This window comes from Rhea americana, unplaced genomic scaffold, assembly GCF_003343005.1.
Source record: "Rhea americana isolate MKP2758 unplaced genomic scaffold, rheAme1 scaffold_40, whole genome shotgun sequence".
Classification (NCBI taxonomy): domain Eukaryota; kingdom Metazoa; phylum Chordata; class Aves; order Rheiformes; family Rheidae; genus Rhea; species Rhea americana.
In genome coordinates, this window is record NW_028186535.1 from 2,412,801 (window position 1) to 2,439,260 (window position 26,460).

Here is a 26,460-nt window from a genome sequence, read left to right on the forward strand (position 1 = left end):
CTAATGAGAATTAATCTTTCTTGCTATCGTTTAAGCCTATTATTTCTTGTCCTATCTCCAGTGAAAGTCTATTCCTTTTCTTTCTGCAGTAGCTGTCTATTTTAAGTAGTAGTAAGTACTGCCTCAGTTTTTCCTTCTCAGCGTTTAATAATCATCCTTCTTCACAGGCCAAGTTTTCTAGATATCTAATCCTTCCTGTTGACTTTTTCTGAACTCCTGCTGACAAACACCTCAGCATAGGCTTCTCTAATTTGTTTCTTTTTCACTGCTGTCTATGCTTAACACATTATTCAGTAATGACCAGCAATAAGGGCTTCAGTATGTCCTTGTAGTTGCTCCTTTTGCAGGAACAAGTTTAAAATATACTTCTATTCTCACTTGTATGAAGTCAGCTTATGAGTATGGTCACTGTTTTGGGATTTGTTTTCTTAGTTGTCCTTCTGGGAAAAGGACTATACTTGCGCACAAGTAGCTCCAAATATTTTCCAAGTGCAGACCTGCTATTAGGAAGAAAGGCAAATAATTGCCCATTTATCTGTAGAAGCAAGCAGAATAATCAAGTTCTTTCTGAGGGAATTGAACTGGATTTGAAGAAATAGATGTTCAAATGAGACATTAACTATCATAGCCAGAATGATCTGGGGAGCGCTGTATGTATTCAAGTCTTTTGAAACAGTATGAGTACTGGCTGCTCAATCTAAAATCAGTTAGTCATACAACTTCTGTTCATTCCTCCTGGGCGCCCCTCAGGAGATGTCCCAGTCCAAGTCCAAGAGGGGTCAGACGCTGGATTGACTGCACAGACACACAGCTGCAGTGTGGCAGAGGCACATGCTACATGAGGGAAGAGAGCTATATCCCCTTGGTTCCCCTCGTACCAGCAAATTTTCATCTGATTGTTGATGCACTGGACAACTTCAGTTGGACTGCATTATTCTGAGAACAGATGAGATTGCACAGAAAGACTCAACTTTCTGTTGAGTCTGCTCAAAAACTGCCTGGAACATTTCCTCCATGACCAGAATATTTCCTTTTACCACCAGAAAGTGAAACAGAGGCTTTTGTTGGCTCTAAGTCTGTGCTGCAGATGCGTGTTATGTGCTTGGAAAAATGATCAAAGCAAAATGGATCTTTAAACAAATCAATCACTTTGGAGAAATGCTAACAGCATCCTCAGGATCTGTGTCATGGTGTCTGTTCCCTGTAACTATCTGTTTATCAGCTGTATTCCTCTAACTAAGTTAACAGCTGTTATTGCTGAGAACTCAGCAGATAGGGTCATCTTTTCCAATATGGCTTATTTGCTGCATGGACACTGTGTYGTGGAGGTTTTATATGCTGTTTTCACTAAGTAAACTTTTTGAGTGACATAATAGCTTTGGATCTAGTGTTGCAATCAAGATCCAGATGCTGCTATACACACTTTATGAAGCAATCATTACAATCATAGGATGTTTGAATCATAGAAGATTACAGCTAGAAAGGGCTTCCACAGATCATCTGTTCTCCCACCCAAAGGCAGGATTAACTCTACCTACAMCATTCCTGGCAGATATTTCTCTAATCTCTTTTAAAACGTCTCCAATGATGAAGCCTTTCAGAAACCTCCTGAGGCACTTTATTCCAGTGCTTGGAATCTCACTCTTTTTCCTAATCTATAATTTAGATAAAATTAATGTATGAATTATCTTTAGACAGCAGTAGGATCAGAGAAAGTAGAAGGGTAACACAAGTGCCACTGAAGAACTAAACTAGAGAGATTTGTATAGATACAAATATGGATCTGGTTATGCTAGTAGCGAGCTTGTTAGGGAGCTATGTAAATTAGGTGACTGGAAATGCTGAGGTCTGATATATTTCTTAAGTTTATTCCTCATTGGGCCTTAGGTGTCTTACTCAGTGCTATAGTGATACTTCCCTCCATGCAGGTTTCACAACTTCGAGCCTTCACCAGGAGCCTCTCTTTCAAAGTCAGGGGCAGTGCTCACTCCCTTTTTACAACATACACTGGAAGGAGGAACAAATTCGCTTTATGTATCACTCATTTGCTGGAGAAAGGTTCATTAAAACAGAAAGCAAGAAGACGATTTTTAGATGCTCACATTGAATCTTGGAATGATTGGTTTGGGCCTGGCCACAAGGATTGTGTAAGTAGTTTATGCAATATTTCTTTCATGTAAAATGCATACACAAACCTTGGCTCAAAGCAGGTATCTCCCTTCACCCCCAAGGTGAGAGCCCAACCACTTTTCTCAAGAATCATGCTCACTTTCTGTGACTCACTAAACATTTCACTTTTCCACACAGTGAAACRAGTTCAACAGGCAAAGCAGAGAATACCCTACCCTCGAATGCACACCCTTTGGGAAGTGAATAATGGTGATTTGAATCATATCCAACAATGAGAAAAACTGAACCCTATAACCACCTCTTGGTGACTGCTTCAGATGATTCAAAATTTTTCCATCCAGCTACATTTTGAAGGGAAGTGGCAGTTTCCACTGGACTTTTGTGTGGACCCAAATCTGGGAGCTCAGAGAGAATTTTCTGCCTACGAGACAGGCAGGGGACTGTCTGGTGGGATTTAGACATGGAGGAGAGGAGCTGGACTGCTCACAGCTGTTTGAACAGGCTCAGAAAGGGTACTGCTGTGGCGTAAGGGGAGGTAAGGGTAAGGCAAGGTAAGGAGGAGGAAAGGGGAAGTTAGAAACTCAGATTCTTTCATGGTTAAATAGTAACTAATAGATCCTGAGGGCAACAACTGGAAACAGCTGGATTTAAATGGCCTTCCTAATAAAAACAAGAGATCTAAAAATTTCCCAAGTTCCAGTGTAGTGAGTTAACTCCCRAATTAACCTTATTCTTATTTCATCAGTAAGATGTTAGGGGATGTTGACTGCTTTTGAAATTGTTATTCTGCATCTTACAGCACAGGACACCAATTAATTAACATAGTTTTCTTGCTATTCATCAAAGAATTTTTATATAATCATGGTAATTTACTATAAACTTTTCCACAGGGAGTTTCAGACTGTGGTACTGCTAGGTGTGTTGAATACCTTAATGATGCATATTTCTAATTCAKCTATTCAAGAGTATTTTAGCGTCTAATTCACACATATTTTCTTATCTTTTTTGTTGTAAACTCAGATGTGATTGGATCAATTCTGGAAAATTAATCAGTAGAGAGAATACGAGATTGAAAGCAGCTTGCATGAATGTGGCCAGAAGAGAGAGAATTCACAACTAAAAGGAACAGAAAAAGGGAGACAAACAAAACAAYAGACGTCAGGAAGATCGATTTGAGTAAATTCAGGTAATGCATGAATAAGATTTCAGGAGAAGTAAATGTAAAGGAAAGGTAAGTTAAGGAGAGTGGGTGTCATCCACATAGGAACAATACTAAGGACAGATACAAACAAATGCAGTGCAGAACTCAGACAGGACATAAAGGCCAGCTTGTCTCACTGTGAGTTTGTCACTGACTTCAAACACAAGAGGAACAATAAAAACCTGGAAAGGAGGTCATATTAATAGTTACAGGAAAAGAAGAATAGCATTAGTAATTAAGGACGGAATCCAAAAGGCCAAGGCACAAAACAAGATGCAACTTGTAAGAAGATGATAAATAACAACAAGAAATTCTTCTTTAAGCAGGCTTAGAAAAGGAAGTGCCAGGCAGGAGGAAGGCCTCTGCTTCAGTCTCTGAGCAGCCTGACGTACAGAAGACCAAAACATTCAGTTCTCTATTTTGCTCAACTCTCCCTAAAAAGTTCACTTTTAAACAAAGGTCCAAAAAGGGTAAGATCTCAGTCTAGAAAAGATGTTTCTGCACAATAATAAATTGCCTGGTATGATATTAAAGGAACAGGCTGAAGTAATCTCAGAAATTAGTTGTGAAATTATGGAAGGTGAATGAGATTCCAGAGGACTAGAAAAGGCAYGTGTAGTGCCTGCCTTTGGCGAGAGTGGAGACAGTTAAAGAGGAAACGGGAATAGCACACCTTACCGATAACACATGAAAACAATTCGTAAGCATCCGGATGATGAAAAATATCGTGGTATTTGCCAGCATAGATGYCAGGAACAAATTACCTCAAATCAATCGAACTTCCTTCTTCAGCAGGGTAACTGGTCTTGTGGTTAGGGGAGAAGTAATGCACGTCATCTGTCCTGACTTTAATAAGGCTATTCACATGTCCCATTGCTTACAAGGGTGCTAATGAGACACAGGTAAGAAGAAATTAGTTCAAAGAGTGCGAGAAAATATAGAGAAAACTGTATTTCTCCATGGTTTATTGTCAAAATGGAAAGACTGGGGTTTCTGTAGGGTCCTTACTTAGGTTCAGCTCTGTTAATATTTTCTACTTGACACTGGAATTCTTTTTTCCCATGCCTACGCCAGAKAGGATAAGAAGTAATGACCTTAAGTTTACAAAGATTTTTTATAGATATCTAAAAATAAAACCTTTCCAACCATAAGAAGTAGCAGCAGACTGCAGAGTTTCCAACACTGGAGGTCTTTAATAACAGGTTAAACAAACATCTGTCAGGGATGACAAAACTGTAGTTGACCTCACCTTGAGGCAGAGGAATAGGTTAGCTCTCTTCTTTCCCTCCCTTTTACCTATCATTAAAGGCATTCAAAGAAAAAAATCTTAACCACAAATGCAATAAAAAAAATMATTTTCCTGGCTTCCAAAAGAGAAGAAGCCTCCCATTGCTTTCTATAACCAGGCACTTACATAGCTTTGAGAACCAAAGCCTCTATCACAATGGTAGTGATGTTGTGAACATCACTATTTATCTGCATCTTTTATCTTTGTTTCTAACAGCTGTAATCATAATTAAATTTCAACATTGCTGTTGTGGTTATGTTAAAGCTTCTAGCTTTGCAATTTAATTGCTGAGACGCTGATCATTCTCAGGAACTATTAATTAAAGGGCGAACACTCAGGGCAGAGAATGTTAAAAAATGTATTGTTTTGGTAGATTAAGTGCTAAAAGAAAATACAGGGATTTATCAAAAGAAGCAGTAGTAACACTGTGAAAATAATTCCAATTAGTGAGAAAGACAAAAGAAGGCTTCAGTGAACCCAATTACTAAAAAGAAATAATGTCAGTATTGTCTCCTCAGGCTCAGCACATGCACTGTTGCCTGCTGGGATAGAGGGCAGTTCTCCAGCAAAACCCTGAAGTTCTTGTATATTTTCAAGCATGTGCTTCATGAAGTACTCCACRATGCTGTAGGGAAAACACATGAACATATGTAAGCATATCATAAAATGTTTTGCTGGACAAAGCTGTAAAAAATCAATGATATCCCACCAACAGACAGTATCATGTAGAAGGGTCAAGAAAGGAAAATACGTATTATTTACTGGATGTCTTGTTACCCACCAACAGCCTCTGAAGCTAGACTGCCCTCCTCCTTCAGATCTGCAGTGTTGCAGGGTCATGTAACATCTGATGATGATGACATCAGGAGTTGTTTCTWTGGCTCATTGATCCATAATTTATGATTCCACAATTAAATCAATGGAATTATACCAAGAACTATTTTGCCCTTAGAGGTTTTCTCCCCTACTTTCAATGAACTAATTAGTCCAAGTTATATCCGCRACAATGTGATTTAAAAAGACAAGCTCCTGTATACCTCTTCAGGCCCATCTTCAGATCTCCTGTAAACCTATTTTAAAAAGCCAGTGAACAAATCGCTGAAATGAAACCAAACCAAGCATACTCTGTTGCAAGAAGCCTCAGTTTACCCAAACATCTCCCCTCTAGCAGAAAGCTATGACAAAACATCTTCTCTTCTGTTAGCTTGCAAGATTTCTGCCACTGTACGACAGCTCTGACCTACGTGCCCTTTTCTAAAACAAATCCATGCTGTCTTTAATGATATTTCAGTCTGACCTCATTAAATTAATGTCTCCAAACTCACTAACAGAAAAAGAAGTTACAACAGGTAAGGTCAAGAATGAAGTTGCAGGAAGTCAGCTACTGAGTTGCATTTGGAAATGTTGCGGCAAGTTTTGCACTGACTGACTGTAACGGAACAGTCCCTCACCTGAGCCTCTGCCTCTGCTTTCAAATGGAACAACTCCTTAAACGTGTCGCACTCAGGCAAAGAAGAAAACAGCAGAAGAAAACAGCAGAAAGGGTGATATGTGATGGCCATACAATACAATTTCTTCTTGAAGATAACTTAGGCTACAAGAAAGACTATAATTAATCTGCCCATGGTATTGTCTAATCTTTTAGTCTTTCCTCTATAATCTTCAAAATATTCTTATTTTCAAATTTTGCTTCTTTTTTATGAGATTTTGCATTTTTTCAACAATTATAATTTGACTAGGGAGTTTTTTGTTGGAGCTGATGCCACTCTTAGAAAATCACTAGCTTTCTTACAGGTTAAACTGAGTCCTTCCTGCTCTCTCTTCCTCTGTTCCATTTTCCTTTCTTGTGGTGGTAAAGTCAACAAAATACTTTTAAGTATTTGCAAGAAACCTATGACATTTTTTCTAGTTATTCTGCTAAAATAAAATGTTTTTTTTTTCCATAGATGCATATGTCTATTAAAAAAGTATATTCCTTGCTGGTGCAATGTTCTTCATTCTTAGGAAAATTGATCAATCAAAATACAAATAGACAACAGCTGATCCTATAGAGAGTAAAGTCACACAAACAATCTCTGTTCATTGGGACCACAGACTTCCAGGAACATCGTTATGGATTGGATCATGAGACTACTCCTCCGAGTTCCAGACACAAACAGAGATCACCGGAGCAGAGCCTCGTGTAAAGTTGGAAGTAATGGTTTTAGTGTTCATTTCTTTTTCCAGATACTCACTCAGACCACTTACCACAAAATTCATGCTAAACAATAAACATCTGAAAGATTTTACACAGATTGCTATTMTGCTAACTGAGAGCCAGGCCTACAAATGCACATGTGCATGCTCAAACAGTTATTGAAATCATGGAGTCCATTCTTCAGTTAAATACGTACAAATGTCTTTGTTGGATCTGTCTGCAGATCTGAYATTGTGATGCTCAAGTGAATGGAAAATCTCTCATTAATTTAGGATTATTACAGAAATGATTTCATTCTCATTCTCAGAGAATAAATAACCACAAATAAGAGGAAAAAAAACCCTTAAATTCTGCACAACTTTACATAACTGCCAAGGTTATACTAACCTTCTAAATGAAAACTGTATCTTAGATTATTAATATGTCAGTGATTGGGAAACATGGGCTTTTATACTATATATTTTTTCTGTATATTATTTTTTCCCCTTGAAAGTAGAAGGAAATAAACTTGTCATGGCTTCTCAGTTTCAAGGGTGATATAACTGCTGAATTTCCACTTAGCATCTCTTTTCTAGGTGTGAAGATCAAGGAGATGTTGACTGAATGTGTTTGGCTATGGTATGTTTAAACTCGGTGATCTGTGTCCCCTTGCTGTTACAGGGCACCATGAAGTGACAGCCAGGAACAGAAAAGGTGTCTCAGGGTCTGTAGTGGGAGCTCCATAAAATGGACACACTTAAGTCTCCAAATTCATTATCCTACAGATCTATGCAGAGCTGCCACTTCTCACTGAAGGTACCTAATCTCTCATTACTTCTTTATATGTCGTGAGAATTCTCAGGTGCCCCTGGGCACAACTCTGCAAAGCCCAGAATTGCATAGTACTGTCAGTGCCGAATACTTTGGGCCCCACAATTTGGCAAATAATTTACTTGTAAAACTACCTGAGAATGAAAATTGGACTCAGCTTCTTGAGAGACACTGTCCAGAAGTTTTCATAACATGCTTACTAAGTGGCACTAGGATCAGACTCTACAGAATATGCAGCTGTGGTCACTACTTTGTTTTGAAATCACAGTTGAAGAGCTGCCTCTCTACGGTGCTTTTATATCCTTTCTTGCACCTGTTGAAGCTGTGTCACACTGAACAGAAGGGTATCCTAACCTAAAGAAATCTACAGGACTCTTACAAACTGAAAGCACTCTGCCCCTTATACAAGATACCTACCTTTGCATACGGCAATACAAAAAAACACCCAAAACAACAAAAAAAACAATTTCTGCCCAGTGCCACAAGAACACAAAAACCTTTAAAACCCCTTCTCCCTTGTACTCTCCTAGCTATCACCAAATTTCAGTTCAGAAACTCCCTGAGCCAGATGTGATTTATTTATATTTAGTAATTCTCTTCTCAACTCAAAAGTTCTCTTCGCTGACAACTTCAGGTTCCCTTACTTTCTTTTTTCAGATCTGGCTCTAAATTTCTGCTAGTAGTATGATTTAAGACATATCGCCATTCTTCAGCTTTGTCTACTGACTAATTTTAACAACTTCCAGCTCAAGAGTGCTTTGTTTTGATGAGTCCCTTGTTCTGCATATTCATTGCATGGAAAAACTAGGCAATCAACCCTCAACTCTGGATTTCACACGGGAACATAATCAACATGATTTAAATTGAAGTACATTGATAAGCTCCCATTGAGACTGCATGAGAACATTAAGAAGAAAAGGAAAGAAATATTAGCGATGAAGTCCATTGAACTGGAAGAACTAGCTTGAGCATAGAGTTGGGCTGACATTTCCAAAAATTTGAAGTATTAGGCTTAGTAGTTGACAGGTGTGCAAGGGGCTGAAAGAAAGACTTTGGACAGATTCTAGTTATTCACTTTGCATCGTATTTAGATATAAGACAAGAAATTAATTGAATATAAACACCCCCTAGTGGAAAACATACTTTCTCTCTTAACTGATTCTGTTTACTGAATAGCAGCATTTTCAGCTTCAGATACACAAATGACTCTTGATGGGAATCATTATGTTAGTGTTTGCACTGCCTTTCTGTGAAAACAGCTATTAAGATCTAAGTGTCTACAGAACTAAACCTTTTAACCTCTTCCTGCTACGACAGTTTACCATTATGAATTCCATTTCAACATAGTGAGCTGAACAAGATGCACAAATGAACTAAGATACAATTTACTTTCACATGGCTAATACATTGCTAATTATACCTGAATAAATATTGAAACAGTAATTTCTAACAACATTAACCATCAGTCTTGTTTAAATGTGTTTTGCTGTAGGAGTGTTCAGGACTGCAATCATGATTTCACATATAATGAAGCAGAAATAAAGGGAGCTTTTATTACTTTTAGCTTTCACTAGCGAGATGAAAATAATAAGCATTTTTTTAGGTGTTTGCCTAAAAGAGGCTAATGCTAATATTCAATGATCTACAGATTTCTGTTGTTAATAGCAAGTAAAGTCTTCCTGATTAACACACAAACTTGAATTAATTTTTGATTCTGTTCTAGAAAAGGTTAGGAAAATGGAAGAGCTACACAGAAGCTTTCTATATAGCTATATAGAAAAATGATACAGATTGCATCCTATCTGTTCATCATGAAAGCTGGAAAAAAATGACTTTTCTAAAACTAGAGAAATTCCCTGTAGGTACTTGGACAGGTGAGTCCTAAATGGACCTTTTGTCCCTTTCGCAGCTAGCTGCTGCTGTCAGCCATCTCTGGCCAGACCCTCCATCCCTCAACAAGATCACACACCCAGTACATTCCCTAGTTGGCTCCTTCTTCACACATCAATGTATTCCTCTCAGCTGGGACTCTCTTTCAGCAGCCATTTATCCTCAGCCACAGTCCCCGCTGTCAAAAATAGCATCTGTGGCTAGCCTTTCTCTTGTTGAAAGGGGAACTTGCAATGGATGGATAGCTGGAGGCAGGAGAGAGTAGCTCTCTTGCATCGCAGTAGAGACATCATGGAAGAGTTGTGTCATACTGATCCCACACTAAAGTAACTCAGTGATTTTAAGTCACTGTGGCCTATACTGAAATTGTGTTGCAGACACTCCTGGCCATATTTCTCCTTTCACTACCTGCTAGTACCTTGCAGAGTACCTTATGCCTGCTCATATCCTGTGCAAATGTGCTTGGCAGTGTGCTAACACTRGGCATGTTCTGGATGGCATGCTCTGGCAGGACACCTCCAGATGTGTTACAGGGAGGGCAGGCAAGTCTGCTCCTGAGATTACTGTTGAGGCAATCCTTAACCAGTCATGCTGATGTAAATATTCAGTCTTTAGTCAATCATATGTTGGCACTTAATCTGCCACTATTTTTCTTGGGCAAAAATCTCAAAACAGGGAAATTTTTTACAAGATGTAGAATCCTAAGCTGCAGAAGAATGATATAAGGGGATGAGTCAYCTATACATACTAGAAAAACTTCCAAAAAGATTTGCCTTAATACAGTACAGTGACAGTGCAGACACAACAGGTGAGGTTCCTTTACACAACACAACACATTTGGGGAAAAATATTGTTCTTGCTAAGCCCATGTTCTTCTCTTTATAAAATGAAACAGTTACATCTCTACGATTATAAAAAGCTGCTCATTTGTGTCTGGGTTTGTGTTCCCAGGTTTGCTGTATTTGCATACTGATTGATGCATGCATGCATGCCCAATAGATTATCCGGTAGGTTCAGAAAGAGACTTCTAAAAGCCATGTGCTAATTTACGACAGCAAAAAAACAGGATAAATGGCTACAGTCTTAAATATAGTATAACCTAACCTTTTCACAGCTTCTGTGTATCAAATCTTTTATCTTAGGATTCAGATTTGAGTTCTTGTRACAAATATGACAATCTTTCAACATAAATACACTGAAAGGGAGGAAACGTTAATGCTGCTGACAAAACAGAAGTCCTGTTCTTAGCAATTTTCTTAACAATTGCTTCTTTTGAAGTAATTTTCTTAACAAGACATAGACATGCAGAGCCCAAGTTCTCAATATTTGAAGRACATTTATGCCCATTAATATGTTCTTAGCTGTATTCAACTTTACCTTAATTACAGCTAGCAGAAGAGAGAGCAAAGGGACAAGTGAAAAAGGAATCGTGTCTATGAAAATGTACACTGGGCCTTCTGGTGTTTCTTGGCTCTGGCTGCCATCTAGTGTTTAGTCAGGCACGACRAAGAATGCAGCTTATTTTGTCTATGAGTTTTCTATTGCTATTCTGAACTCCATCTACAGGAGTCAGCAAAAATAGTACAATCTCCAAAGTACAACAGAGGAAGGAGATTTAATATAGCAAGTTGAGAAAGGGCCCTTATAAAGWTACCTCCCGGGAACTCCAGCTAAATCGTATGTAATGAATATAACTGTTGCCTCTGCTAAGCTAAGTACAGACATCTCAAAGCACACACTTTGATCTTCCACTGCATAAAAAGAAAGCAGACTTCTGGTTCTTCCATTTTGCTGTTGTAGTCACTGCTGTTTGTTCTGGGCTTCTTTTTCTTTCACTTAAACGGGTGAACAGAAGGCCTCACCTAGCTGCAAGAACAGTATRGGAAAAATATCAGTGTAAATCTCTTCACTGCAATTGAGCAATACAAGCATAAGTACGAAAGACAATGCATAAACTCAAAATAAGATTCTAGGACAGGATCAACCTACACAATTATTCTTAGCATATTACTAGCTTGAATTATGCTAGGAAATTATTTCTGTTGTACTGTGGAAGATCTAGTCTATACTCCTCAAATGAGCAAAAGTTCCTACCTCTTTATTAAAGTGGCATAATACGCTTTCAGCTCAGCACACTTCTCCAGCTTTTTTCTTCCAGATGTTACATATAGCTTTAAGTGTGGCAGCTTTTGCTTGCCCCATTTTATCAGGCAGATAGCAGAGAGTGGACACAGTGGAAAACATTTCAGTGGCTACTGCTGATCCTTGTGAGGCAGCAGATCTTTGAGYGGCGATTGTGCAAATTGGAGGGTAATGTGATAACTAGTCATTCCGCATTCACTGTCACTTTTGGTGCGGAACAGGCAATAATAYAGAGATGTAATGGATTATGTTGTCCTGAAGATCTGGCTCAATAGCAGAAGYTCTTAAAGTGTCAAATAACTGACTACCCTTCTGATGTGTGGAGCTTGTGCAAATAAAGGAAGTCATGCCAACTGCTGCAGATCCAAAAACAACATGGTGTTGGAAAGTTGCCTGTCAGCACACTAGCAATAGGATCAGGCTTGTGAAGTAATTACTTTATTCACAAGTAATGAATGGAGCTTAAGTAACAGCTGGCTTTGAGAGAACAGGAAGAAGCTTATAAAATGAGAGATCTCCCCCTTATTTAACTTGCTTCATACTGAAGTCACAAGTTGACATTTTGTGTTGTTAGAAATGCCTGCTTCACTTCTAGGCACTAGACTCTTGAGAAGCTTCTTAAAACTGTAGTTTTAGGTCACAGATACTATAAGAAATAGTCCATATTTAACCATCTTTAACTTATTAGTGTGTGTGGGGGGGGAGGTTTGTAGTGTCGCCTTTTATCATTTCAGTTTAAGGAATATTTCATGCTTCCCAAGTACTCTGAATCTAGCAGAGTACCATGTTTTTGAAAGAGCAAAGCTTTGCAGCCTGTCACAAAAAGCTATCACAAATTGTAAGTAAATCAGTTAATAGAGAGAGCTAATGAACAGCAAAGACAGCTGGAAGACATAGGCTGAGGCTGCCTCTTTTTCTGCCAGAAAGGTCTTCAGAAAGGCAGTACGTACTGTTTTAACTTCAGGCTAAACATCTGTGTCTCTACTCTGAAGATTGTTTTTAAAGAATATCAACAGGCTTGTAGCAACTATGGTATGAAGTGACCAGTTAAATTTTCCCATATAGTCTTTTGATTTCCAGTAGTTATTCTCAGATGTTTTCATGTTTCAGATGCTGTATCTATCTGCCTGATCTCCTCCTCCTTGCATGGTAAATCTTCAAGTCTTTTTTAACTCAGAGTCAAGATTTAAATTCTGGTAAAATTACTTGGTTGAAGTTATACTTTACTCATTAATCAGCTATGTAAGACAGCTTCTTGTATACTGAACTGCTGATGTCTTCATATGAGAACAGATCTTAACTGACACAGAATCTATAGACAAAATACATAGATGCTATCAGTATTCTATCCTATCAACAGTAACTGATTTTCCTTCCTATTTCAGACGTGAATTGCCCAACAAAAGCTATCTTGTAAACATACAGCTTTATCCTAAATCATGTAAAAGTTAACATCAGTTCTAAGAGAATTGACTTTGTCATTCTATCTTTCACAACAAAGTCAGGTATTCTATTGTTTKGACCGTTAAGGGAATCCCCCTCACATGTAATCCATCAAAAGTACTTTGATTACACAGTGGTCTTTATTTCTGTTTAGCTTTTGCCAAGATTGCAGGCTAGTCCAGATATAAAAATAAAATGCCTTTAAACTTGATTATGGCTTGGTCTCCCTTCACATGACTAAAGAGTTAGCCATGATGCCATAGCTGAAGAGTTATTTGAAAGGATAATGCTTTAGCAAACAAGCAACAGGGATCTCTAATCCCCTTGAAARGGAGACTGAAATTGGAAAACAAGCAGACACAAACTCCAGTTTACAAAAGCTGCCATTTGTAGAGACAAAAAAAATAAGCTGGTCTTCAGTGCTAACACTGAGAAAGCAAAAACAGGAAATAACACTCAATGTAATTTTTTTCCCTAAATAGCATTAGGAAACCTAACAGTGAGAAAGCTACATGCTTCAGCCAGCTGATACTCCTCAAAAGTAAACTACAGACAAGAATCTATAGTGTTAGAACTCTGAAAATGGGTATGATTAACCCTCATAGGCAGATGTACGAATACTGACTCTCAAACATAAGGTAGCTGTAAAAAGAACTCCATTTCTGCAGAGGGATAATAGCTCATGATCTACGTACACCAGAGGTCAGGAAGAAAAAGYGTTCAACTCACGCACAGAGATAGAAAGCTTAAAGCTTGTAAATCCAGCATGCTGGGATCCAACATTGTGCTCTGACAAATGTCAAGTAGGGAAGCACATCTGGAGCTGCCACTGCTAAAGCATGCATTTATTCCAAACACGTATTCTCACCTCAAGTATTTTTAGACATGTCTCCATTTCACAAAATAAATCAGTTTAACAAAAAAAAATCCGTATAGTTTGTATTTTACACAACAGTCATGGAAATGATACAGCAGACATTAAAAAATAATGAATTATGAAACAACAATAATTCCACACCAATTATAACAATAAAACTATAATGAAATGCTCAAAAAGAGCATTCTTACCAATTCTTACCAATGGGAACCTTAAAAGTAAAACTGAAATTGAAACAAAGGTAAGTCTGGCTTTTTGGTAAGACCCTTGAAGAGCAGGCAGTTGCTGATCTCATTAATGTTAATCATCTGATATTAGATACAATTTCAATGAAATATTTTTGCAAAACCTGCAAAAAAATTAATTGATACAGAAGACTCAAATTTATAGAAGATCCGCTGGAACTTCAAGACAGAGAACATCCATCATCTTCCAAAATAAAAACAAATAGTGGAACATCAACATATAAAGCCAGATTTTCCAAAGCATTGTCATACCTGGAGTGGACCAAAGTTAAATGACCTTTCTTTGAAAATTTCAGACACAGAAAATAGTGCAAAAACTGATTAAGTTAAATAGTTTTTTAAAGTGCACTACTTATTTGAACAGTACACCGATACTTTTAAAAAGCTTGAAAACAAAAATGCAAAGAACCACCCACAGTATGGTTTTGTGCATTTACAACAATTAACATCAAGAATTAAATTACTAAGACTTCTTAGATTTATCTCTTCAGATTTAGGTATATATCCTCTCATGCGCCTGTAGAGAATGTAACTCAACGGAAACCTGATCTTGTTCGGTCACTGACAGAAACCACAATAAGTAAGGCATAAAATTTGGACTTTTGGCTTTTTTTTTCCCTCCCAGTTCTTTGATTTACTGAAAACTCTTAGATTTTAAGAATTTCTTAAACTTTGAGATATCCTCCTCCATGAAGATATCCAAATCAGATTACTGGAAATCATATCTGACAAGTGGTATCAGCTGATTCCAATGAACAAATTCCAATCGTACCTCATTTTAATTTTGTATAAACCTATTTGTTGATAGGCAGTATGCTCAAAACTTATTCCTGAGACAAGCACCTAACTTTTTAGCACAATGATCTATTACTTTTCTACTGTAATAAATTTGCAAATGCAATAGGCACATCAACACAATCTAGTCTCTGATCTCTTATCTACAAGAAGTAATGCATGACAATGATCAGAAAGACAAGGACTAGTAAGTAACACTAGAGGGTAACAAAGACTATAAATTAGAGCCCAAACTAATAGCAACTAAATAAAGTTTGGAAATATATGATCTACCCGCAAAAACAGGAAYAAACTGAAGAAACAGATAAGCTGATGACACTGAAAGAACTAACAGACAAGAGAAAAAGGAAGAGACATTGGATAATAAYAATGCCTTGGTATTTCTAGATTCAGGACCAAATGTGAAGTTTTGTAGTTAAGATAATAAACATTATTTTGTTTTGTCACTTAAGGAACTACACATTTTTCATTTTAAAAAAGTCTCTTGCTATGTCTTCCAGTATAATATAAAACTTAAAATATTACTTATACATTTCATTTTACGGATTTTTATGCAATTATGATATGAAACAAAATATYTAACAGTACAATTTACTTCTAATTATTTAATAACACTACTATGTTGGTCTAGTCTCAAAACAGTACTTGACAGTCGCACCTTAAACTATCARTAGGGAAAGATTACCCCATTTATCCTGTTTTTATCAGGTTCATGGTATAGAATTACAAGTATATGAGATTATGAGACAACCATCGTATCAATACATTTAAGCTGTAGCTTTGGTATTCAGTTTGTTGCATCATCCCGTTTTAGAGGAATTATCTGAAGTGCTTTGGCTATTCKCTCTCCTACAGCTCGACTGCTTGCAGCAATTATTCTTCGAGACATCAAATCAAATGGTCCACCTAAAAATCAAAGCAAGCACAATAACTAGCTTATATGCTTAAAAAGTAAAAGTTGGTAAGAAAATGAGTAAAAATCAAATACCAGTGATACATTAACAGACTAGTATTACCATTCAGGGTCAAGTTCTGCCCCTGGACAAAAATACATTTCAACTCAACAGGTATCTCAATACAAGCTAAATTTAAATTCTCCTTGGAGTACACTAACTCTTTTTTACTTATGAGGTGATGCTACTTTTACTTCTCTTCTAGGTGCTCAGTCCAGAAGATGAGAAGTGTCTTTTAAGCTTAAGAGCAAATGATTGCCTCTCTCTTTGTCCATTAACTGGATAGAAACACTGCTCCTGATAGAAAGGCAAACGATTCCTGAGATGTCACAAGTGCTCTCAATAAATATACGACAGAAATAGATGAACACAGAATTGCTAAGGTTGGCAGGGATCTCTAGAGATCAGCTAGTCCAACCCCCAAATGTGTGGCCCGTACGGGGAYTGAACCTGCGACCTATGGCATTATTAGCACAATGTTCTAACCAGCTGAGCTGCTCAATACTGCTAACTTACGAGGAGGACTGAAAAACCATCTACCTTCTCACTTCAGCTACGCTTTGCTCCCAATTACTGCTTAAAAGGACACAGGAGCATTATGCATGCCCATGCATTTACCTGATACATCTAGCAGCACTCCACCTGCTTCAGTAATAATGATTCCAGCCCCTGCCATATCCCAGCAATGAATTCCCATTTCATAATAGGCATCAGCACCACCTGTTGCCACAAGGCACATGTTCACAGCTGCAGTACCAACAGCTCTAATCCTACAGGAGATACAGTTGTTTTTTAATTGAGAGCAGTTCCCAAGACAGTCATAAACATTGTGCATAAACATTGTGTAAACCATACAGAGCATAAAAGCATCATATGCAAATGAACTAAGYAAGAGAAAATGTGATAGGACATTGTGGTGAAACAAATGCACATAACTCATTCTCTATTTAAGTATGTTAAAGAGTCCTCTGATTATAGCAAATTTCCAGAAATAAAACTGCTTGACTTTAATATAGTTTGTAAATGTTACTTTAGACGTAAAGGAAAAAAAARGGGGGGAGGGGAATGTAGCTAAAATAATATTAGTTTGTGGACAATTTCAACTACTTGGATAAATTCAAACATTTATATGGAGCTGAAAGGAAGATTTTTGTCTCCTGATGCATTAAAAAAAWTTCTCTCTTTACTACAGGGAAACTAAATTATTGAAGATAGCCATTCTAATTTAACATAGATGTTCTTTATGGAGTTCCTACTATTCCTTGTGTGYTTCTACAAAAATACAAAAAAATCTATTTTAGTTAAAAAATTGAATACAAAAATACCACACTTTCTAGCCCAACAAAACCAAACATGCCTCAGTTCTTAATGCCATGTGATTATGTCCCAGCTTGAAAAAAATTAAACACACAAAGTCTCTCTGGAGAGCCTACTAGACAATCACATTTAAATCATATTTCTTTTTTGAAAAGTTAAATGTGTGCAACATCTGTATGCAAATTCTGATTCTTCACAGAAATCCTCATATTTAATACTACCAGTAAATATCAAAATAAGAAATATCTTACCCATGAATAGGAATGCTGAGAAGTCTTTCCATGTTTGAAAGAATTATTTTTATAGTCTCTGGATCACGATTTGATCCCAATTCTGTTACTAAAAGGGATTTTGTAATGTCTGGAAAGGAAATAAAACCTCACTTTTCAAACTGTGTAACTTACATAATGACAGTAATTAGGTATGCGATTTAAATTCAAGCAAAGTTTACTTCATTGTTCTCTTGTCAGACTAAAAAGAAAATTGAAGTATTTAATATTACATGACTGAACTTATAAAAAAATTCTTATACGAAAAGTGACAGGAAAAGATAAAATTAACAAAGCATGATATGGTTTAATTGTGTATATGCTTTAACTGAAGTCATTGCTATATAAAATTATATTGTTAGAACAATAAGAACAGCTCTCAAACCCGTAAAAGTCCCAAATCAAGCATTGGTTTTCCTTTATATAAGGTAGTAAGTATACAACAATGATCCTGGTAAGATTTAAACCCATGCTAGTTCATAACTAGAAGAAGTTAAATTGCTTGGTAGATTCATTACAGTCTTCAAAAATGATCACAGAATGAATACAGACATACAAGGAATAAAATAAAACTTAAAGAGACACACAGGGAATACAATTTCCAGCTGCTGAGTTTAATTCTGCAAAGATCACAAGTGTTATATATTCATCAAAGAAAATAAAACCTGTTTCCTCAAAACTATATAATGCATTTCAATAAAACCTTGTATTTGCAAAACAAAATAACATGATAAGAAAGAGAAATATACCCAAATGTAAAACTGCTGGTGTATCATTTTGCAAAACGTACAGAATTATTAAAATAAGTTACCCAGTTCAGCTTACCTTCTTGGCCTGATACTTTAAGTTTCTGACCATTGCAAAATGCACCTTTTCCTTTCCTAGCAGTGTACATCTTGTCTTCTACACAACTGTACACAATTCCAAATTCTATCTGCAAGAAAACAGTAAAGATACCTTGAGGGTTTTTCCCCTTCCTTCTATCTGCTTTGAAAATACAGATCTTAGTGATAGCTAGCAACACGAAATTAATTTGGTTTTGCTTAATTAGATATTAAGTAATAAAAAGTATACCTCTTTGTTTACAACAAAGCCAATTGACACTGCCACAAATGGAAACCTACAAAACAAAACATTTCACTATTTTACACAGAGATACTATGCTTCTTTCATTACCATGTTTACATTTATTAAAAGCAATCTTCATTTAAATGTCAAGTATATTAAAAAGAAAAGATTCATTAAATATTTAGGCAATACTAGTTTTCTGGGACTTGTACCATTCATTGTGAAAACAGACCAAATGATACTGATCACAGTTGCACAATTTCCAYTCACTGAAGCTGAGCCTGTTACATTTGGATTAGGAACAGTCATCTCTTTTAGCCAAGAAATACAAGTATATAGGATTCAGTATAGCACAGTGTATGTGCTGCACCCCAATTTTGCTAAGTCTAAAATTAATTGGTTAATCACTAAAAACATACTTTTTTAAAAATTTGCAGATCAAAAAACTTACTGTAATTACAGTCTGTAAAAATTACAGATTATTTTAAGTCTCTAAAATGTAAAATGGATTATTTTCTTGTAGCTTTTCAAACAAATTACAATCTGTAAAAATTATAATATTTTACTAAACTCATCAAATACTTTATTGAAGCTTTTYGAACAAAAATGCTATTTAGCTGGATTTGGCAACTGTTTAAAGCTGCACGTCATATAGCAGCAGTCATCGCAATACTGGAATCAGGTATGCTCAGAGCTTGTCAGGGCCAGAAGTCCTTAAGGAGTCAGGGAACAGGCAGTCAGCATTACTCGGAGAACTCCTTCCTCATCCTGATGCAAAAATACCACTAGATAGTTTGCCAGTGATACCTCATTTTTCTTCATAGTAGCAGTTCCTAGATCTCAGTGAAGTTTTTTGGAAACCAGAACTAGAGCTGTCATAGCCTCCCAGCAATATCTCTTTGAAGATGCTGTTCTTAATTCCCAGTCCTGTTGCACTACTGTTAAAAATCTGCCCACCTATTTTTAGCATCTCTGTCAAAGGCTGTTGACTCCTGCTGTTTAGTACAAGTCACACAATCACAGAATCAGTAAGGTTGGAAGGACTTCTGGATATCATTTAGTCYAATGTCCCAAAGATTTCCTGGTGCTGGYTCCACTGGGGCTTGAACCCAGGACTTTCACTGTGTAAAGCAGATGTCTGCTATTGGTTACAGAGTACTGTAATACTTACAGAAATACTAATATGGTAACAAAAACTGCAAAACAGTTCTCAACAAAAAGCAAACAGCAATTTGTGACTATTCTTGAGTTCATGGTATCGCTTTTAAAGCTATTTAAAAGTGAAAAAGCTTTGCTCTCACAGAACTGGAGAAACAAAAAAGGTAATCAGCTTAAGTTGCTAACATAAAAGATGACAGCTGAACCTGTGTACAAAGTTGGTAGTTCCATCAATAGGGTCTATAATCCATGTGGGATTAGCTGTCAAAGTGCTGCCTTCTCCAGCTGCAACAGATTCTTCTCCGATGAAACTAGAGTAGGAAACACATTAAAAACAATGAAAAAAAATGTTCAAAATGTCTGAATTACAATACTGTCCTTGGAATTAAAATTTTTAAAGGAAAGTCACATATAGTTTTTATATCATCAATTATGCATATGTAAAATTGAGAAATATAAAGTTTGGTTGGAAAGTACCAACTGTATCTAGTAACTGAACAGGCTTCTACTACTATTCATTATGTCAGAAATACACTTAGTAAGTGAAAAAGATCTTTAATTCCATTAAGGTAACTCAATAGCCAAAACATTGAAGTTTTTAGGATTTTTTTTTTCCAGTAACAGCATTATCAACTTTGGGGGTAGAATACACAATTATGGAGCAGTTGAGGTTGGAAGGGACCTCTGGAGATCATTTGGTCYGACCCCTCTGCTCRGAGTCATCTAGAGCAGACTGCTGAGGACCAAATCCAGTTGGGTCTTGAGTATCTCCAAGAATGAAGACTTCACAGCCTCTCAAATTGTTCCTTTGTTCAACCAACCTTGCAGTGAAATAGTTGTTTCTTATGTTTGAACTGAATTTCTTGCTTTTCAGTTTGTGCCTATCACCTCCCATCCTGTTACCACCACTGAGAACAGTCTGCCTCTATCTATTTTACTCTCTCCTATCAGATACTTGATACAGACATTGATAAGATCCTCCCTTGACCTTCTCTTATGCAGGCTAAACAGTCCCAGCTCTCTCAGCCCTTCCTCTTATGAGACATGCTTCAGTCTCCCTCAGTCATCTTTGTGGCYTGTCAGTGGACCCACTCCAGTATGTCCATCCTTTCTTCTACTATATAGCCCAGAACTGGACACAGCACTCCAAATGTGTCTCACCAGTGCTGAGTAGACAGGAAGGATCATCTTCATCAATCTGCTGCATCAATCTCCTAATGTAGCCCAGCATGCCWCTGGCTTCTTTGCCATGAGGGCACAGTGCTGGTCCACGCTCCACTCGTTGTCCACCAGATCCTTCTCCACAAAACTACTATTCAGCTGAATCATCCCCAGCCTGTATTGGTGCCCAGGTTCATTTCTGCCTAGGTGCAGGACCATGCACTTCCCTTTGTGAAACTTCATGAGGTTTCTCTCCACACGTTTCTCCAGCCTCTCGAGGTCCCTCTAAGCAGTGCCACAATTATTGGTGCATCAGCCACTCCTCCCAGTTTTGTACTATAAGCAAATYTGCTGACAGAACACTCTGTCCCACTGTCCAGGTCATTAATGAAGATGTTAAACAGTATTAGACTGAGTATTGACCCCTGGGGGACATCACTAATGACTGGCCTCCTGCTAGACTATGTGCCACTGATCACAACCCTCTGAGCCCTGCAGTTCAACCTGTTTTCAGTCCATCTCACTGACCACATTATCTAGCCCGTCCTGCATCAGCTTGTCTATAATGATGTTACAGGTGACAACATCAAAAGCCTTACTAAAGTCAAGATAAACAACACTGCTCTCTCTTCATATACCAAGCGAATCATTTCTTCATAGAAGGCTATYGGGTTGGTTAAACACAATTTCCCCTTTGTAAATCCATAATGACTACACCTATCCCACTTTGGTGCTTCACATATCTAGACATGGTACCCAGGATTAGTTGCTTTATCACCATCCTAGAGATCAAGGTGACACTGATCAGCCTGTAGTTTCGTGGATCCTCCTTCTTGTCATTTTTGATGACAGAGGTGACGTTTGCTTTATTTCAGTCCTCTGGAATCTCTCAGTCACCTAGAGCTTTCAAAGATAAATGAGACTGGCCACACAATGACATCGGCCAGCTCCCTCAGTACTCATGGGTGCATCTCAGCAGGTCCCGTGGCCTTGTGTATGTCTAGTTTGCAAGTGTTCCCTAAGCTGACCCTCCTCCATCAAGGGTAGGTTTTCACTGCCTCCTGCCTCTCTTAGCAGGAGGCTCACAGTTTTACAAGAGTAACAAAAATAGATGACTTTGTAAAGSGATGAAATCCAAAGCAGAGCTCCTCTTGAAGGGGAGGGCAGAGTGCATGCTCTACTATACTAGTAAATCCAAGGAATACACAAAGCACAGTGCCACAGGAAACTAAATTTCATGATTTTTGTTGATCACTAAACTATTTGCTTTGAATTAAAAAAATTACTGGGATGAACACAAGTATGTGGAATTCTCTTCTATACCTTTTCCATGTTGTTAACATATTACTCAACCCATGAAAAGTCTATAACAAAATCAGAATATTATTTTCCTCCAAGAACTGCCAATATGAGAAAAACTGCTAAAATTAAAGAAACAAAATCCCTTTAATATTAGGAGTTTTATGTTTGGGAAAGATAAGATAACTCAGAACAAAACAATGTTCCCAAAAAGTAGATTATCTTGAAGGTAGACAGACAGAAAAATTATTCAGGTGAATGAAAAATTCAACAGAAGGAGAAATTCAAAAGAAGTATGTCTAATGTGATACCAATTATCCAATTTAAAAAAAATGTTTTAAAATACTTTCAAATGTTTATCAGTGTCATAGAAACTGTTATTTCAAGGTCATTCCACTAGTTTTTATGTTTACACAGATTTGGCAAAGTAACTGATATTTTGCATCACTTCTGTTTTTCTAATTTTGTGTGTTATTTATTATATTTCACACACACTGTTACAATGAGAACATCTCCAAGAAAATACGATAAAAATTAGCAAACCCAGCTTAAGAAAACTACTAAACTTGAGCCATTACATCAAAATAGGAAAGACAATCAGTTAAGTAAAATAGATTTCTTCTTGGAGGATAAATTTTATATTTCTGAAAAAAAAGAAAGAGTGAGCAATTAAAAAAAAATATCTGTGAGACCCAGTAATACAGACCCAAAAGATAAAATTTTCTAGAAAGAAAATGACATGTTCTTATATTGGTTGAGATTTGCTAACCCGAACTGAAGGCCCACTCAGAACCATGGGACCCAGTCTGTTTGGATGTTCAAGGTATGTTAGCTTCTACAGCAAACAAAAGAGAAGTTKGGGTTCCAAATATCTTTGAGCCACCTTTGATTATCCAACACCAGTGAACAAGAATTTATTTACACCTGGCTCAACTAGAACCAACTTTCTGCATGAACTTTGAACAAAGTTAAACTTTTATCAGTAGATCCCGGACCCTTGGATCCCTGACCTTTTTTGCTACTGCAGTCCTCTAAATTAATTGCAAAATTAGCTAGCAAWTGATTTGGAAGCATTTGGGCAAAACTTTGACCTGCTACTACTCTGAAATATTTAATACATTCAAGTCATAGGAGCATTCTGCAAAATTTTAGCATGTCAATCATACTGAAATGTTATCAAACAAAATCAGAAACTTTTCATTTTGTTCTTCCAGTCCCCTCACCCCTTCTTTTATCAGAAACATATCAATAAAAAGCTGTACCTGTGAGAAGGATACTTTTCTTTTATCAAAGATATAATGAAGTTTTCTACTTTTTGATCCGTTTCTGTCACTAGATCTACTGGTGAACTTTTAGTCATAACAGATATTTCTTCTTTGAGCGCACCACGGATTATCTGTTAAAAAAAGAAAAAAAGCTTTCTTCATAAACAGTACGGGAAAATATTCATTTTGCCAAGATACTGAGCATCATTTTTACTGTAATTATCCATACTGCACATACAAAACACATTACAAGTAGTGACACAAAATGGATTTGGCTGTAGGAGCTGTGGTTCAGCCCTGCTTCTATTCCTTACCTCTAGTAGTACAAGTTTTCAGATCATGTAAAAGTTAAGCACTATGGGAAGATCCATTTGTAGATGAAATAGAACTTCATTTTACTAGGACATGTTTTAAACTGATATATCTAACTATCAATAAGTTGAAAGAAACATGAAAGATTGAGCTTAAGCAAGCCATTTTTAGCCAGATCATGCATCTATGATTGAAGAACTATGAAAATCAGCTTGATAAAGAATGTATGCCTCACAGCCCAGAAAATAATTTTACTGTAACTAAAAAATGTTTTGTGTGAGACTCAATCCCAATAAGTTGATTGGAAGGGCTTCTACACTATGATGTTCTAGAGATTCTGTGGCTCCTGAGAACCAAATTGGTACAYGTGACATCTTGTCTGTTGCAAGAGCATTCAAATGTAGCCAGCAGAACTACTAGAGTAAGTGAACACCTGCTAATCAATTCTATACCCAGGCTTTGCTGAGATGTGCAAGTTCTCTTTCTTATTCTAAGCCATTTGAGACCACAAACAGGCAAAGTACTGCCACAGAGAGGTGTTTCTTATTTATGTAAGAAAAGCAGCCTTCATAAACAGAAAACAGTAATTTATGTTGCACCAAGAATAAGCCAGTGAATAAAGAAGTTGATCAAAAGAGGTAAAATAATGCTACAGAGAAACTGTTCAGATGATCAAAAAGTAAATTAGACAGGTACATTTCTATGGATAAAATACAGATGTTGTTTATCACAATTCCCAGATCACTTTAAAAATCAAATTTAAAGAATAAAAGATATTCCTTAGTTTTTATCAGATTCTAGTCCAAAGAAATATGTAAAACTGTTTTCTTAAATTGACCAAGATGAGAACAAGGAAGATGCTCCAATTTTGAACATCACTGAATGATTGTGCTAATTTATATTTTTGACAAAATATTCCACAGAGTAWTATCTAACAGCAAAACAACTTTAAAAGCTGTAAACATATTATTATCATTAAATAACAGTACTATTTAGTTTATACTTACTTCCCCAGCTTTCCTTGCTAAAGCAACTGCATAATCCATGCATTCCTGCCAAGGATCAGCCATCTTTTCTTAGCCTAAAAAACACATTAACATATAAATAATTATGGCTATATTAACAAATTCTAATTGCTTTACTCTTCTCTGGACTGCAGTCCCTTGGATTGCAATGTTTTTGCTTTGCTGAATGTAGTTTGTCCTATTCCTCACTGTGGATGAGTTTATCAAAAAAAATTTTTTAAACTTTGTCTGGTTTAATGGGTTTTTTCCTATGTTTTGTGAATATCTGTATCTAACATAAAAATATCAACAGAGATAGCATCAACATTTAAAGAAATATGCCTGCTAAATGCTATATTTAGACATGGACTTCAGCGTACATGAAATCTTTGAAAAGCAGTTGTGTAGTTACACACAAGGACATTTTTAGATACACTGCACAACTCAGGGCTTGTTTGCCTAAAAAAAATACTGGAATCTTCACTACAACTTATTGCAGATGATTGCAGGCATGGTATAGTCTATTTTAAGCATGGTTTAAATGCCTTTGATTATCCTTAATTAGAGGGGAGCAAAACCAAAAACTATACTTTCTGTGGCTTAATCCTCTGTGCCTTGTTCTAGGGGTTTATTCCAGATATAACTTCAAAATGGCTTTGATTCTACATAAAAAAATACAAGAAACCAGCTATTTTAGTGCCCTTTACATTCTTAAATACTATGAAGCAATATAAGCTCTTGTATCTTGCATATATCTCTACTTGTGTGAGCAGTACAGCCTTTCTACTACATTTCCACAAATTCATATAATGACACAATGGTATTCTGAATTTGGGAAATCTCTTTCCATTTCAAGACCTAGCCCTTCCAGATGCCTTCTGGATAATTCCTACCCAGGTGATTCAGTCTTTGGGAAGTGAGGACCAAATTTGACCAATCTTGCAAATTCACACAGGTTAGGTACATGTGCATGCAAAAACAGCACTGAAAAGCATAAAAAAGACATTGCAGTCAACACGGTCCACAAATTCCCAGTTCAACAGTACTCATCTAACAGACATAGCCTCTCTTAGTCTTGGACCTAACACAGGTAGAGATGGCTAAATAAAAGCTATGTAAAATGCGTATGGTCCGATGTCTCAGTTACACTGATAACCTTCTTTATCTACTACAGCTTTCAGAGTAGGTTGTATTATATAAAGACACAAATAACTTGCCAGGACACAGAACTGGGTCTAGTGCCACGGAACGGCACTAAATACAGTTTCCTTATTTTCCATAAAGCACTGGTAACACTAATGGTGTCTTATATATATATGAACTTCCTCTTCAACGGGGTAGCTTCCTGAATAACCAAAGATTACTGAAGGCCCGCAGCCCAGGGTCTTCCCGCCAGCAGCGGCCCCGGCTCTAACCCGCTTCTCCTTTCGCTACGGACAGACTGCACGGACAAGCGACTACCTCCCCGGACAGCCCCAACACCGGCACTGCCCCGCCGCCGCCGATCCGGGGCTTCAGGCGCAGCAAGCGCGTTACGAGCCGCCCGCCCCACAGCAGAAGGGGGCGCGCAGCTCCCTGGCGGCACCCCGAAATGGCCGCCGCGCCGCAGGAGACTCACCACTGCCGCCTCCGCCGC

General features: G+C 37.2%; 1 protein-coding gene across 2 annotated transcripts; it reads right to left on the reverse strand.

Annotated features, from left to right (window-relative positions):
• Positions 1 to 14,027: 14,027 nt before the first annotated feature.
• IMPA1 (inositol monophosphatase 1) lies at positions 14,028 to 26,460 on the reverse strand. Of its 2 annotated transcripts, none has more exons than XM_085314328.1 (9): positions 26,443 to 26,460; positions 24,828 to 24,901; positions 23,506 to 23,639; positions 19,990 to 20,094; positions 18,632 to 18,677; positions 18,383 to 18,491; positions 17,540 to 17,648; positions 16,590 to 16,741; positions 14,028 to 15,924 (listed from the first exon to the last, which is right to left on the reverse strand). In XM_085314328.1, exons 2-9 carry the CDS (start codon positions 24,888 to 24,890, stop codon positions 15,806 to 15,808), a joined length of 837 nt encoding a protein of 278 aa, XP_085170454.1. In that variant the 5' UTR covers positions 24,891 to 24,901; positions 26,443 to 26,460; the 3' UTR covers positions 14,028 to 15,805. The 2 variants fall into 2 exon arrangements, with proteins under 2 accessions (XP_085170454.1, XP_085170455.1); XM_085314329.1 differs by lacking the exon at positions 26,443 to 26,460 and adding an exon at positions 26,286 to 26,337.